This window comes from Melospiza melodia, chromosome 2 (assembly GCF_035770615.1).
Source record: "Melospiza melodia melodia isolate bMelMel2 chromosome 2, bMelMel2.pri, whole genome shotgun sequence".
Classification (NCBI taxonomy): domain Eukaryota; kingdom Metazoa; phylum Chordata; class Aves; order Passeriformes; family Passerellidae; genus Melospiza; species Melospiza melodia.
Window position 1 is genome coordinate 121,055,209 of NC_086195.1, and position 15,747 is coordinate 121,070,955.

The following is a 15,747-nucleotide window of genomic DNA, read 5'->3' on the forward strand; positions in this document are numbered from 1 at the left end:
AGAATATGGATCTTTCCCTTTGAAGGTGTTAGCTTGTCATGTGTTTGTCCTCTTCTCCCAGCTTTAAGTCACCGTCTTTTTCTCTTAATAGTTTTTCTTAGCTTCCAGTAGGTAGTGTTTAGCTGTGTTTATTCTTCTGCCCTTTAATAATGTGACCTGTTGCCTAGGCATTCCACTCTGATCATTCATGCCTATTGCTTTGGAAATTACAGGTGCTGGCTGTGATTCTGCAGCCCAGAGTGAACACAGCTGCTAAAATAAGACTCAGAATGCTCTTACTGATGCTGTGTATTTTATCTGGTACTGTCTCCTTGTCAGTCTGTTTGGTTCCTTTTTTATTAGTGTGTTAAGTACAATCTTCTCAATGTTGTGTGGGGAAGTTCTGTGAAGGCTAGAACAGAGTTTGGAAACATTGTGTACACCAGTGTCACTGCAAGTTATCTACTTCTCAAAAATATTTCCACAAGCTAAGGTTTCTGCAGCTCCATCAAGGACAATAGCTGATAAACCCTTGAAATCCCTGTTTTTCCAATCTCATCTGGAAGATTTTGTACTGAAAGATGGAGTAAAATAATGCAAAATAAATTCACCATTACAGAAATTTGTTGTCCTGTTCTATGCAAATGTGTATTTCTGTTTCCCCCAAACTTAGAGCTTTTCATATTTACAAGAAAACGATATATACTTGTTGGATTTTATTTTAAAGCAAAGCATCATTGTAAACAGTCTATAAGGATCATGAAATATTTGCAGTAAGGGCAGCATAAACCAAAAACCACTAGGGAGATTGTAAGAAGCAGCTTTTCTTGTGGAAATCTTTATTCTTTTCATTATCTTCATGGTGGCATCTAAATCTCATGTGTAACTACTGTTCATGAAAAGTATGACAGTAGTGCAGTGCAAGCCATTGGGAATTGCAGAACCTGTTGTTTCAGTTCTCTGAAGACTTCTGAAAGCCTGAAATGTGTTTCTTTAAGTACATGCTGTAAGATGAGGTATTGGTTTTAATTACAGTTCATGTAGGTGAGCATCATTTGCTCTTCAGGATTATGGGCAATGTAAAGTGTGGTTCTGAAGTTGTTTTAAATGGTGTTTTTGTGATATATTTTGATTTTATACAGTGAGATATGTGGGATATAGAAGTTGTGAAACACTGAACTTGGTGGTAGTTTCTGTTGCTTTGCACTTTTCTTAAACAACAAAAAAACCCCCAAAGAACTTGTTCAGGGAAGACAGAATGCTAGTATTTTACTTAGTGTTTCATATTCCATGCTTTTAGTCATCTTATTCTCTTGAGATACAAACACCTAAACTGAACCATGAAGAGAAGCTTTTTATCTTGAAGTTTTGCTATATCTTTGTTTAAATGGGAATTTTAGGTTGTGGGGTTGTGGTTTGTGCTTTTTTTTTTTTTTTTTTTCCTTTGATGGTTTTCTTTTCTTCCTTTTTTGATTGCTCATTTGGTTTGGTGTTTTCTCCTTTTTTTAAATCTGGGTTATATAAAAGAGACTTCTTATTTTTCTAGAATCTGTTTGGGTTAAAGGTGTAGTTCTCTATCTTTTTCTTCAGAAGGTTTTGCTTAGCTGATAGTTGTGCTACTCTTTTTCTCCAGCCAAACTTGAAAGAGAAGGCATGACTCTTTAATATTAATAATGGAATCATTGTCTTGGGAGCTTGAATGAAAAGCAATTACCCTTTTAGTCCTTGCTCTCTCATGTACTTCCTTGCTCTCTCATGTAATTAGGTGGCTTCACCAGCTTCCTTCACCTATGAAAAATCACCCAGGTGTAGTTCCAAGTGAAGCTCAGTTCAGTTGGGCTGCTGGACATTCAAGCCCTGTGGTGTTCCTGCTTCCATTGCAGTGCACTCAGTGCTTGTGGGCCCACAGTACAAACCAGGTGGGTGTTTTCATCTGCTGCCCAAAAAGGGTTTTCTGCATGGACTTGTGGCCACTGGCTTGCCTGAGCTGATAAGAGGGGAAAATGTGGCTGGGAATGGGCAAGGAAGTAAATTCTTCCCTCCCCTACACCTTAGTGTGAGGAAGAGGCAAGAGGAGGGCGCCCTGTTTCTGGGGCTGAGATTTTATTTTTATTCTTTAAGCAGCACTGGTGGGTTGTGTAGCTGGTACTCACGTGGGCACTCCTTCATTTTCTGGGCTGAGAAAGGAGCACAGTTCTTTCTTTCCTGAATTTCAAACTGTCTCAGTCAAATATAAGTTAAATGTTTTCAGTGGAGGAAAAAACAAAACCAAAAAAAAGAAGCTTGTGGTGTTGATGTACTTTGATAGGCCAAAATGAGAAAAAGGCCAGGGCTTTGTTTTGAATAGCCTTGCTGAGCCAGCAGATGCCTGCATTTTTCATTTCATAACCCACTTAAAGAATGAATTGGTGATGTGGGGTTTTGAACAATTAAATGAGTACTTCCAAAATGGCTTATGTTTTGGCACTGATTAAACCAGGTGCTCTAGAAGAACTTGAACTAGCATTCTGTCTTTCAAACAGTCTTAATACTACAGGTGAAAACAGCTACATCATTCAGCATTGGTAACTTGCTGCTTTTGGATAATCTTGTATTTAGAAATGCATCTTATTACTGGGTTTATGGCTCACACATGTGGAGGATGGATAAGGTGCTGTAGGGAAACAAGGATAAAGATCTGTCTAGAGGTATTAGTTTTACTTGGTCTAAAGCAAAACCAAACACATGGAAAGAAATGTGTTTATGTAATATAATGGTTCAGCTTCTCTTCAGTCTTTTTGAAGGTCAAGGACTTTTTTTCTTAAGCAAAGAAAATTACTTAATGACAGTGGCGTTCTTTTGAAGGTGGTTAGAAGAGCTGGTGAAATGCAACTGATGAAATATCTCCAAGGTTGCCTCAGCAAAAATGAGTCTCCTGATTATGCAGGAATGCGGGCAGAGAGTTCACAGCGGTGATGCAACTTTCCTGCTGTGTCAGCTTGCTGACTCTTCTGCCCCTTGCACATGAAAGTTTAGTTTCTTTGTTTCAGTCTGGTTTTAATTGTACAGTGTTCTCTTATGTTTCAACTTCACCTTAACAAAGACAGCTGAAAACCAATCCTAAGTAAGAGATTTTTAGCATGATTTAAGTTAGCATGCTTACTGTAAGATGAAGGCAAGCATAAGTAATCATATTTGTGTTGCTCAGTGCAATGGATCAAAAAGTGTTTGTAATTTTTTAGTCTGTGTGTGCACTTTAGTTTTGCTTTCAGCAGGACAGCGTTATCCTGTCAACTTTGTTTGCAAAGCTGGAAGTTGGATTTCCAGTAGTTTAGTCTCACTTTAAGCTGAATTCTTCCATTTATTTTCCACAGTTTCATTTACCTAATTTCAATAGAGTCAAGTTGATATGAATGAGGGCAGCTCAGCTCCTGTGTATAATCTATTGCTCCACTCTTTCTGTTCCTGAATGGATTAGTAGTTTTTCTTTGCCCTTTATCTCTGCTGCCTGGTCAGGATTCCATCTCTGTCCTGTGTAGCTGCACAGTGCCTGTTTATAATGAAGTTTTTCCTCTGTTGGGGATATGTATTGTAGGTACTGTAATAAGTGTACTGGAAGTCCTAACTGTGTGTGGCTTTAAGAAAGCATGGGAGGAAAACATGCATGTTTGCTGGTGGTCTTGTTAATTCAGTGAGCTTGTCTGTTATTAGAGTCTGTGAAATGCTCTTGGTCAGGCTTTCCTGCACCAGAACCAGCAGGGAAAGCTGGAAGAGCTTGTTTGGCAAGGAAAGGCAATTATGCATTTTAGCTGCAGAAGTTCATTGAGCAAAGTAAATGATAAAAGCTTATTAACTCTTATTTCAGTAGCTGTAGTACTGTCTTCCTGCATTTGGCTTTGTTTTCCTGGGCAGTGCTGAGGAGGTCTTTCAGATTTCCATGCCCACATTTGTGTGTTACAGAGATTCTGTTGCAGACAGGATCTGTCCTAGGTATGGCAGGTTCACACTGTGAAAATCCCTGATGATGAATATATTAACTATGTCAGTACTTGAAGTAAGTTTTTAACTTCCATGGAAGAGAGAAGTGATAAATAGTTGAAATGTAACTGTTCTGATGTACTTTATTAGGGAGCATTGGTATTTTTTGTTATTTGAGAATTGTAGGTTTAAATCTTGATTTGGAGCATGACAGCTTCTGTTCTGGTGAGTGGTGCACTGATAAACACCTGTAATATTGTTGACTGAAAGAAATGGTGGAACTTCAGAACTTAAAAATAAATCTTGCTAATTGTGAAGAAGTATTAGAAACCGTCAACTTCACTGTATGAGAGGATTTTTAAACCAAAATGCAAAGCATGCCTGGAAAAGACTAGAGTAAACCCTAGAATGTGCAAACTAGGACTAATGTTAATTTCAGTATCTGTAAATCAGAGTTTGTGTTTAGGTCAACTCTGGTATCCAGATGGCTTCCCCAGGGAATTTCTATGTTCTGGTTGTTGCAGGCTATTGCATCAGAAAAAGAACTCCATCCAAACCTGTGCTTGTTTCTCTTGTTTAAAAAAAAATAAACACCCCCTCAGATAAAATAAACCAAACACCTTAAGGTGTTTTTAGTGTTTTTGGCAGATGTGTTGTATTAGCTGAGGGGTTGGTTGGTTTGTTTTTAAAGTGTGTTCCTAGTCTTTAATACTGTTTCCTTGCTGTAACAGCAAGAGGAACGCAGCAGAGTTTTTGGCTTTTTTTTTTTTCTATGGACTGTGAATCTATCAGTCACAAGATTTTTTTTCCCTTTTCTGACTCAATAGCTTGCAACTGTGTGGGATCTTATAAATAGCAGAGCTACTGGATGTCTTTGTACATCTGACTGAGCAGTGGTAGGTGACAGCTCTTTTATTTCCTAGCTAGTTTATTCTTCCCACTGAAAGAAATTTAATACTTGTAGGCAGGATTTGGAATTGTAGCTTTATTTGTTGTTGAACATTTTTGTTTAACATGAGCAGCTTAGGTTGTGTTTTGGGTATCAATTTGTGTTACTGGCCTGATCCGATGCTTTGTTTGTATGAGTTAGGTTACTGAATTTCTTCTGTTGCATATGTCCATCTTAAAAATCTCCAAACACTTACTTGGGATGGTCTGGGAATATTTGATCCCAGCTTTGTACAGAGTGTTGTGTTAGGACAGCTTTTAACTTGTGACCCAGTGAATATTCAGGAATCTGTCCTTAAGTGGATTCTCCCATGTAATACAGGTGTGCATTGGTTTGTGCAGACAACCTGTACTGAAACCCTTTTGGGAAACAGTAGAGTTCTTAATGTAGCTTCTAGGGCATCAAGGGAAATATTTTTTCAGTATAAAGTATGTAAATGTTTCTGTATGCTATTTTAAAGATTTACATTACTGTAATCTTGCTTAAATGGCAAAAGGCAGTGAAACTGTGTAGTGAAAATGATGAGCACTTTCTTTTTGATTAGTAATGTAATTCTAAAGAAAAAATATTTTGTTTGATATATGAAATATAGTGATATCTGTGTACATGTTAAGATTACTGCACTCTCCTTTAATTAATGTGACTTGTATTTTCCCACTGCAGAATTTTGCCCTACCTTAGGCACAGACCTCTGTGGAAAAATGTCTGCAGCCATGTTTTTGAAAACTGCTTGTTTAGGTTTAAGTGAAGTACACACACCTAATTCCTGCTGTAATGTAATGCATTGAAATGCTGCTTTAGCAATATCAAAACTCTTTTTATATCTGGCAACAAAAATAGAGGCTGAAATCAAAGTATGTGAATAACAGAGGTGGCTTAGGCTATGTCTCTGAAACAAAGGAAAATCAGGGAAGTGACTCCATCTCTGCAGTGCAGTAGCACTTTTCCAGATCTCCTTGAGCCTCTTATGTTGGGGAAATGTGAGGGGTTTTTTTAAGTGCCAAAGCATTATGGCTTGAATGCTCTAAGGTAGTGAGGCTGTGAAATCTGTGTATGAAGTCTTCATACAAAAGCAGTTTGAGGTCGAAATTGAAAACCTCATGAGCATTCCAGTCCTTTCAGGTTCCTGTATCAAGCCCTCTTGGAGTTGGACCCTAGTAAAGGCTGAATGGGGACCTTAGGAGATCTTGGAGAAGGAGGCTCCTGAAAGAATGTTTGGGTTTCTGAAATGTGTGTTGGGGGACTGCTTAAAAGCCTTTACAAGAAAAGGTTCCGTGATGTATCTAACCATGCCATAGGAAATGTGATACATGTTATGTGTCTGAGAGTAGTGGTTCCTTATAAAAAGGAATAAGAATCTCCCAGGAGTGGAGGGGAGCACCTTCTTAATTTTCTTTTCAGCTTTATTCTGAAATTCTAGTGGAATATTATTAGAGTTTTAAAAGTGAAGGAAATTCAAGATCAGTATGGGAATAAATTTATAGTCATGGAAACGAGTGTTTGAATTCCTTAGGTTTTCAATGATATTCTTGTTAGTTCTTATGAGTTATAGCTATATCTATAATTGCATGCAGCCTTAATTTTACTTCTTACTTCACTGAGGCTCAAATACTTAAAGCTTGCTCTGTCACTTCTTAGTAAATAAAAGTGTAGTGGAAAGTATAGAGGATTCTTTGGTTGGTTGGTTTGCTTGGGTTTTTTTTTTTGTTGGTTTTTTTTTTGGTCAGAAACCATTGACCATTTTTTCAGAAACTAAACAATGAAAGACAAGTTTGGAAAGGCTTTTGCATTGATGCCGATATTGTGACAGCTGGGTAATCTTTATTATTATTATTATTAGTTCTCAACTGTTTTTGCTGGTGGGTGTTAAAACTTAATGTCTGTCAAATGGTTTTTTCTGTGTTTGAGGTTTTTTTTTCCCTTTAAGAACTTTTCTTCTTGAAAGTTTGGTTGAAGTGAGTTGATTTAACAGCAAATAAAACCTTACCCTCTCAAAGCCTGTACCCTGGAGAACATGAGATACCACATGAGATATGACATCTTCTTTGCTCGTGTTTTGTGTTTGGACATAACTTCCTGCTGTACTGCATTGTGAAAAGTCAGCCTTGGTAATTTCCATGTGAAATGTGAGCTGTGTAAAGGCCTGGTGCTTTGGCATCTGAACAACCACATGGTTGAGATGCTGTAGTAAGGGGAGCAGTGCAGCCTTGCAGGAAGTAGTAGTGGAGCACATGTTTGGTGCTTTAAATCTGCTTCAGGCTTGGGTATGACTCAGTGTCCTCCATTAACTCCTAGAGGAAAAGAAGGTAAGCAAATGTGCTTAATGAACTTGATACTCAGCAATCAATGCAAAAACAAGTTTGAGGGCCTATGTGTAGGCCTGGATGTAATGTGGTTAGCCTGACATTAGGGCTTTATCTAGGTATAGAAGTGAGTGGCGTTTTTATTTTAGCTGTTAGCCCTGATATATAGCCAATTAAACTGCTTATAAAAATGGCACTTGAATTGCTGAAGCATCAAATCGTCTTAGGGTGAGAATGGCCAAAATGTGTATTTTCTCTTGAGGGAGGCAAGGATTACTTTAGAGAACTTGCATTAACTATTTGAGACAAAATTTCTTTTGACAAATGTATTACAAATAAGCACACGAGGAAGTGTTCCTAGGTGTATTTTAGGTGTGTTTTTTCTTCTCTTGACTAAAAGTGTCTCTGGCAATACAGGTGCTGTACTGTGAGGTACTTTGTTGTGCAGCTTTTTATTTGGTTTGTCCAGTCTACCCAGAAGAAAAGATAAGATTTAAAAACACAAATAATCAATCTTGGCCTTTAAAGAAATCACATCCTTTGTTGCTTAATTGTGCTGTTGTCACATGTAGACAATTTTGGTGACTTGCATATTCCCAGTATTGTCAGCATTCACTTGCAGAAGACTCCAGCCCTTTCCTTTTTGCAAAGAGAACTGCAACTTAGACTTACTGAATTTTAGAATCTGTAGCTGACTAATGAAATACTTGGTTTTCTTTATTAAGATTCAACTTCTGGATTTATAAATTGGCACAACTGAAGCTCTGGTAGTTTAGAATTTGCTGATATCTTGAAAGTCCTGAATCTGGAAGAAATTTATTTCTCTTATTTTCTGGATATAGTTTTGGGTATTTGGTGAGTCAGCCGTTGGCTGATTTATCCTGAGTGGCTGCTAATAAATGGGACAGTGAAATTGTAAAACAACAGTTTTCTGTCCAGTTATCTAAGAGGCAGTTAAATGAAATAATAACAGCTTGTTGAATAAATGAGTTTTGAAATTGCAAGTTGTGATTAAAGTAGCATCAGACCAGTTTTGATCTCCGTATCGAAGCTCTAAGTGTGAAGCATGGAGTAAATCAGTCTCCTTTCCTACAATTGTACTGTGAGTGTGATTAGGTAAAATGCCTGTACAAAACCTTCTTTGACTTTCTTTAGGCCTCTGAGAGGTAATACTAAGGCAAGTGGTACAAATGATTGCTTGCCAACTGCATTGGTATTTTTTGTTATATGCTTTAAAGTCTGGCTTGGGGCTGAACTCTGTTCATCTGTGACACTTCTTTCCTTGAAAGATAATAAAATTTTTTGTCTGATGGCAAGGCACAGGTAACTGTTAATGTGAGTTGGAAGCTGTAGAGAACTTTCACTTATTTGCTGAATAAAAATACAGCAGTTTTTTTGTTTGCTAGAGGGTGTTTGAAGGAGCAGATAAATATCTCTTAGGATATCCCCTGGCTGTAAATTTGTGCTTTATTTTTACACTTTGATTGTGATGGCTGCTTTTCTATCAATGACACCTGTGAATTGAAGGGCCAAACAACTTATCTTTTGGAGGACCAAAGGCAAACAGTCTAGTTACATTCTTCCAAGAAGTTACATCAAATTGCACAGCTAAACTTTCAATGCTGAGGTTGCAAGAACAGAATGTGTTTTATTGTTCCACCTCCCTTCAAGCAGACCACATATGTGAAGGTTTTTTCCTTCCCTTCCTACTGAGTGGAATAAGGTAACAGTGCATAATTGTTTGTTAAACATGGAGCATTTTTTCCTGCATTGTATATGTTTCAGGATTGATTTTGCACTTTGAAATTTTTATTTTTTTTATTCAAATGGCTTCTACTTATGTGAACCTAACGTTTGAACTAGTGATAACCCTGCTTTCCTTCTTAATTTCAGTGCAAAAGATGATATTGATATTGATGCCCTTGCTGCTGAGATAGAAGGTGCTGGAGCTGCAAAGGATCAAGAGCCTCAAAAATCCAAAGGCAAAAAGAAAAAAGAGAAGAAGAAACAAGATTTTGAGTAAGTTAGGGTTTTTTTCCACCTGTCTGATCTTACTCCATTGTCCAAAAACTCAGTTACTTAAGTGCCCTAACTTCTTTCTTATTTTAGTGAAGATGATATCCTGAAGGAGCTGGAGGAACTGTCAATAGAGGCGCAAGGAGGGAAAGTTGACAGGGAACAACCTTCTACAGGAAAGGTGAACACTGACAGGGAGGTGGGCTTTTTAGTGGGAAATAATTAAAATATGAGGTACTTCTGTCCCAGAGAACTTTTAGTGTAGTAGAAATGCTATGTGAAATGTGTGGCTAGCATGGTCTTTTAATTATATTTGATCATATTTTCATAGTAAAAAGTCAGTCACAAAAAAAATGTCATGCTGACAACTATTCAAATCCAATCAGAATAAATCTTTCTTGTGGGCTGAAGTATGGTACACTCAGCAAGGAGTAGTTATTGCTTTCAAACTTTGTGCTCAATAAGAGAGGTTTTTCTTGATGAATCTCAATGCTTAGTTCATGATGGCAAGTAATTTTCATGGCTGATTATTGAATTGTTTAATTACCAGGTTGAAAATGACCATGAAGAAAGCATATCAAAGCAAGATAAAAAAAGAAAAGGAAAGAATAAAAAAGCCAATCTGGAAAATGACTATGACAGTGAGGAAGTGGAAGATAAAGATAAAAAATCCAAAAAAACTCAGAAAGCAAAACAAGACATGCTTTCTGGCAGTGATGATGATGATCATGAGACACAGCTTAAGAAAAGCAAAGGGAAAACTCAGAAGTCAAATAAAAAACACGATTTGTCAGAAGAAGATGAAACTAACATTAAGAAAAGCAAAGAGCGTGGGGGAGGAATGTCTGCAGGCGAGAGTGGTGATGAATCAGATGAGGTTTCCCAGTCTAGGAAAGGACAAAAGAAAAACCAAAAGTCAAAGTCTGCTCCTGCTGCAGAGAGTGGGGATGATGAAGAAGAACCTTCATTCAAAGTAAAAACAGTGGCTCAGAAAAAGGCAGAAAAAAAAGAACGTGAAAGAAAAAAACGTGAAGAAGAAAAAGCCAAATTGAGGAAGCAGAAAGAGAAGGAGGAATTAGAAGGTGGTAAAGAACCAGCAAAGCCAAAGGAATCTCTAAAAAAAGCTGAAGAGAAGGCTTCTCCTGAAGTTACAGGGGAGAAAGGAGAGACTGCTGCAGGAACAGAAGGTTTGTAACGTGGTTTCTTAAACTTTAAATTAAATACTATAGTTTTCATAAGGCAGAGAGATGTCAGGCAGTGAGGTTAGTGTGTTGGTTTATTTTGAATTGTGAGTATTAGAAATTTGGTAGCCTTGTCTGCCTCTGTGTTGGCTCACAGGTGGCTGTGTTGTCTGGCCTGTAGTTTGTTCAGGTATATGAGAAAACAAGCCAAATGGTGAATTCTCATTACAGTATATGATTACAGTTCTCTATTGCAAGAGTACTTTTTCACTTCCCTGTTATTCTGATACTTTAAGACTTCAGGCCATGACATAAGAGAGTTTAATTGTTTTCATTATGAAATGTTTATGCAGTAGCCAGTGAAAATATTCCTCATTTGATGTTATTTACCATATTTAAAACATAAATTGTACTTAGAGTATCTTTGAAATTTCTGGGGTCTATGAAAATATGCCTCTTCTTTCTGTAGCTGATGACAATGAGGGGGACAAAAAGAAAAAAGACAAGAAAAAAAAGAAAGGTGAGAAAGAAGAAAAAGAGAAAGAGAAGAAGAAGGGCCCCAGTAAAGCCACAGTGAAAGCCATGCAAGAGGCCTTGGCTAAAATGAAAGAGGAGGAGGAAAGGGCCAAAAGAGAGGAGGAAGAACGCATAAGACGACTGGAAGAACTTGAAGCAAAGCGCAAAGAGGAGGTACCGTATCTCTCACTCCAGTGATAAAATAAGGGAGTAACTTTAATCTCTCTGCTTGCTGGTGCAGTTAGTGAATTAATCCTTAATATGTTCTTGTAAACAGAATGTGCTTGGGCAGCTTTTGTGTAAAGCATGCTTTAGGGTTTCTGCATGTTTATTTCTCTTTTTCTAGGAACGCTTAGAGCAAGAGAGGAAAGAAAGGAAGAAACAGAAGGAAAAAGAGAGGAAGGAGCGTTTGAAGAAAGAGGGAAAGCTTTTAACAAAAGCTCAGCGAGAAGCCAGAGCCAGAGCAGAGGCTACTCTTAAACTACTCCAAGCTCAGGGTAAGCAGTAGAGCTTAATAATTATTAAAACCCAACTGAACCAAAAACCCCAACCAAACTTTATATCCATTATGGCTCTGTGTTTATTTTTTTTCTGTCTGGAGCTAGGAGGGCAAGTACTGAGTGATTCCATCTAAAGCTGCTCTGTTGTTGAGAAAGGCAGTGTGTGCCCTCCCTTCCCCTTTATTTCTTAAGCAAATTTAAGTGCCTGTATTTTTGTCTTACACTTTAGATATCCAGCTTTTTAATAAAGCTGAATATCTAAAGTGTAAGACAAAACTAAATAAAGTTTAAAGATGTTACTTTTGGAACTTAGGAAAAAGCACTTAAAGAAGTGGTGTAGTCTAAAGGCCAGGAAAAGCACATGGGCTGTGCTGAAGGTCTTGTTAGACCAGTGATGTGGATCTTGTTGAATTAATGCACCTGCTTAGTTAGGCAAGTGCACTGTTTTGTGTCAAGAACAATGGGGAAATCCACGGAGAAGATATGTTTTTCTCTGGGGTTTGCCAGGAGTATGTAAGAGCTTTCCTGCTTTTCTGTGAAATATTATCTGTCTCCATTAGAATGAAGTAAAATTGTCCAATATGTTGTAAGTAAAATGTCCTAAATTGTTCTTGGTAACTGGTTTGTGACTAAAAAAAGAAAGTACTTTGTGGGAGCTGAGTGTATTTGTAGAGTACAGTATCTGACACTTTACTGGTAGGTGGATGTATAAATGTAGGAATCTTCATAGCTTGTAAAATGTTTGGAGCTCTTAAACATACATGAAGGCTATTTCTCCTTGGTTGTTGCTGTAGCTAGTACTGTCTTTCTGTTTGTGCCGCTACAACTGCATTTTTGTCAGATTTGCAATATCAAAAAAAAACCTGAAAAAAAAATTGAATGTGCAGCAGTAAATCAGTTTTTAATTTGTCTTCGCACCAAACTTCTGGTTTTGATGGAATCCCTTCATATATTACAGCACCCACTTTGTGGTGAGGCCAAGATGAAACTGGTGAATTGAACCTGGCATTATTTTAATACCTGAAACCATCAGTATTGTACAATTAAAAAACCCTTAAAACCAAAAAACAAACCAAAACCCAAAAGCCTGAACAACCAAAACAAATTGAAAAACACAAACCTTCCCTCACAGCAAGAGGGAAAATGTTACCTGCTGAATAACCTTAAGCATTTAAGAAGAGTTCTGCCTGTGAACTGCTCGAATTTGTCTGAAACTAGGACTATTGGCAGACAGGTTTTAAGTGAATTTTTACATAGCAGACCTTAAATTGTTAATCATGACATTTGTGTTCATGGCATTTTATGCAGATTTGTGATAACTTCAAACCTACAGCTGTAGAATCTGATTGCTTTGTTTATTTTTTGTTTCATTGCCATTGCCTTCCTCCAGTTATCTGGTTTCTTTTTGAGAGCAGTCAGGAGTATCTGAAGAACTATACTTCTTTCAAGTTTTCTAGCTTTTGAATTCAAACTTTTAAAAATGATAAAATAAGCATTGAACCTGCTTTCTACTCTTTCTTCCTTCATCTTCCAGTTTTTGAAAACATGTTCTTATTTAAACCAAAGTTTATGTTTATTAATTATCTGGATTTTCTTTTTAACAGGTTTTCCTTTGTTTTGCAGGTGTTGAAGTGCCATCGAAAGACTCTGTGCCAAAGAAGAGGCCAATATATGAAGACAAAAAGAGAAAGAAGCAGCAGCAGCAGCCAGAAAATAAAGAAGGTGTAGTTTGCATATAGGGACACCTAATTGATCAGTCACATTTCTGGAATTATTTCTAAAATAAATCAGCTGATCTTAAGCTAATTTCATTTTGGGGTTTAGATTTTCTAAATGTTGGGGATGTACATGTCGTAAAGGCCTTTTACAAATGTGATGTTGAGTGCTTTGTGTGCATATGTACATCAAATACAAAGTAGTTTAAATAATAGTGACTTACAACTAAGTCTGAGTTTGTCCCAGGATGAAACTACATTGATCCTAGTTTTAGTACTTTTAAATTGGAGACAGTTTGTTCATTTGCTTTCTGGTATATAAAACCAGTTTTCAGCTCCTGGGTGCAAGTTGTTCAGAGCAGTTCAAAGAGCTTGCATTTTTGAAACCTTGGAATTCATTGCACTGGTAGTTGTAGGTTGAATGTGTCAGTTTCTTACTTTTGTGGTTTGTTACTTTCCTCCATGGGATTACTGTGGCTTTTCTCAAGCCTAACCCTTAGTTTAAAAATTTCAGATATATTTCTTGCTTAGCTGTTTTCTCTTCTTTTTTTTTTTTTTTTTTGACATTAGTTATGTGCCTGCTTATCATTTATGGAGTGTTTGTAAAGAATTGAAAATTATGCTTATCTGAGTTGTATCATTAATTTTTTTTCTTTTTTTTTTAGTTTTCATTTTTAATGGAGCAGTAGGGGAGGTGTGGGTAGTTCACTAATATTACTTTGTTTTCTCTTGTCTTTTAAAGAAAATGAGGAGTTTTTAATGTCAATAGCTGACCTATCTTATAAATGTGTTCAACTGCTTAGAAGGCCAAGTGTTTTCCAAATAAGCTGGAGTGGAACTGTCTGTGTAAGTCAGTCAATTTGCACTTTGAAAGGATGTAGCAACCAACTTCCTGTCTTGCAGTTGCAGAAAGTGTGGAGGTAACTTCCCCAGCTGAATACGCTGTAGAACTGGAAACACCAGTGAAAGAAGAGGCTCCTCTTCCTGTAGATCCAGGTTAGTGGTGATGCTAAAAAATTTCAAACATTTAAGCTTGTGTGTCAGTGCTGCATGATAGTTATTGGACCTTGCTGGATAGGGCTGAATGGCCATCTTTTCTTGAGAGTGTTGCCTTTTCTTTTTTTTTTTCCTCCTTTCTTCAGGGAGGAATTGATGAAATTTTATGGAGTAAAAGGCATGAAACTTCAAAATGAGTGTGGAAAAGGTTCCTTATTTTGGGTGAACTCCAGTGTTCAGCTCCAGTGTTCAATTGGCTTGATCAGTTATCTCAAATGAGCACATTCAGTGCCTTATTTGTTCCCTTGACTTTTCACTTGCTTTTACAAGTCTGTTTTGTCAACAGTTAGGTGGAGGTAGGGAGGAAGTATGCTGCTTCTAGAATTGATAGTGCAATATTCACAGTGATTGTACTCTTTATGCCACATGTTTTGCTTTCACTGGTGCAGAATGAAGAAATTATGTGTTTGCTTGTGAAACTGAGTTATCAGCAAGTTTGCTGATCAGACTGTTGCCCTCATCTTTGCCTGTACACAATACTTTCTTGGTCAAAATCATATTGTACTGGACTTCTTTCTCTGCAAGGAGACTGTTTCAATTTTTACCTTTCTTAAGTCAGACAAATACTGACAAAATGTGCAGCTTTTGAAAGCAAAGCTGAATGTGTCCTGTGATTCTAGCTTGACCTAGAAAACAAAAAACACCACGTTACAAGATTGCCATTCTATTGCCTTAAGAGAAGGGCTCACTGGCAGAACGTTAGTTCCTAGCTAATATTCTAGCAGTGTGGAACTTAGTCTTCATTTCAGAGAGCTGAAATTTATGGCACATGTGCTGCAGCAAACATATGTTGTATAATGCCTCTTTTGGAGAGGGTTGTATGTTTGCATTTTTCCATTCATGTTTTACTAAGACCTGCAGTCTTTTCATAAATGTAACCAAATTCCTGCTGAATTAATATGTTTAATGCTTCTGGAATCCATGATGTATTTATGTTAAGGCACCTGGTGTCCTTTCTATAGACAATTTGTATATTCTCACTAGGTAAAATTCTACTGTGACTTATATTCTTGTTTCTCTGCTACTTTGTTACACATGGTGACTGTTAATTGGGCAACTCCTTGCAAGGATCATGATTGGGGTGCAGGTTTCTGTGGCAGGCATTATGCAGGCATTGGCATGATATGCAGACAGGAACTAGATGAGTAGGTTTTCTGTCTCTTCCACAAAAGTTTGTCTAGGCAAAGATGCTAGCACTGCATGATTTTTGTGGAGAGAATTGGATATTATTTTTTAAGTATGCAGCATCTTTTTATGGAGTGTGGAGATACTTCAAGAGAATTATGGTAAGAGCAAACTTGTGAGTTGCAGTTGTCAGTATGTCAAAAGAAAGAGCATCTAAAAATGTTATATCTTGCTGGACTGACTTTTTTAACTTCAGTATTGGGTTTCTTGGTTTCAGAAGAAAAGGAGGAAGAAGATGACACAGAAGATGCAGGTCTGGATGACTGGGAAGCTATGGTTAGTGATGAAGATGCAGAGAAAGGTGGGCATGTAAATACCAGATGTATGTTTTTTCTGGTTAAGAGGCTTTGGACGAAGTTTTCTGTTTATTGAAAACAATATTTTACTTAG

The 15,747-nt window shown here is 37.3% G+C and overlaps 1 protein-coding gene across 2 annotated transcripts in view; it reads left to right on the plus strand.

Annotated features, from left to right (window-relative positions):
* The window catches only part of EIF5B (eukaryotic translation initiation factor 5B), a 35,783-nt gene that overhangs the window by 3,753 nt on the left and 16,283 nt on the right, over nucleotides 1-15,747 (plus strand). Inside the window, exons 2-9 of one of the 2 annotated variants that reach the window (XM_063149777.1) lie at nucleotides 9,082-9,207; nucleotides 9,298-9,385; nucleotides 9,755-10,391; nucleotides 10,855-11,075; nucleotides 11,248-11,398; nucleotides 13,025-13,123; nucleotides 14,020-14,112; nucleotides 15,575-15,658. In XM_063149777.1, the coding sequence (XP_063005847.1) occupies nucleotides 9,082-9,207; nucleotides 9,298-9,385; nucleotides 9,755-10,391; nucleotides 10,855-11,075; nucleotides 11,248-11,398; nucleotides 13,025-13,123; nucleotides 14,020-14,112; nucleotides 15,575-15,658 (1,499 nt within the window). The remainder of the gene's footprint in view (nucleotides 1-9,081; nucleotides 9,208-9,297; nucleotides 9,386-9,754; nucleotides 10,392-10,854; nucleotides 11,076-11,247; nucleotides 11,399-13,024; nucleotides 13,124-14,019; nucleotides 14,113-15,574; nucleotides 15,659-15,747) is intronic. The other variant, XM_063149778.1, reaches the window with a different exon arrangement.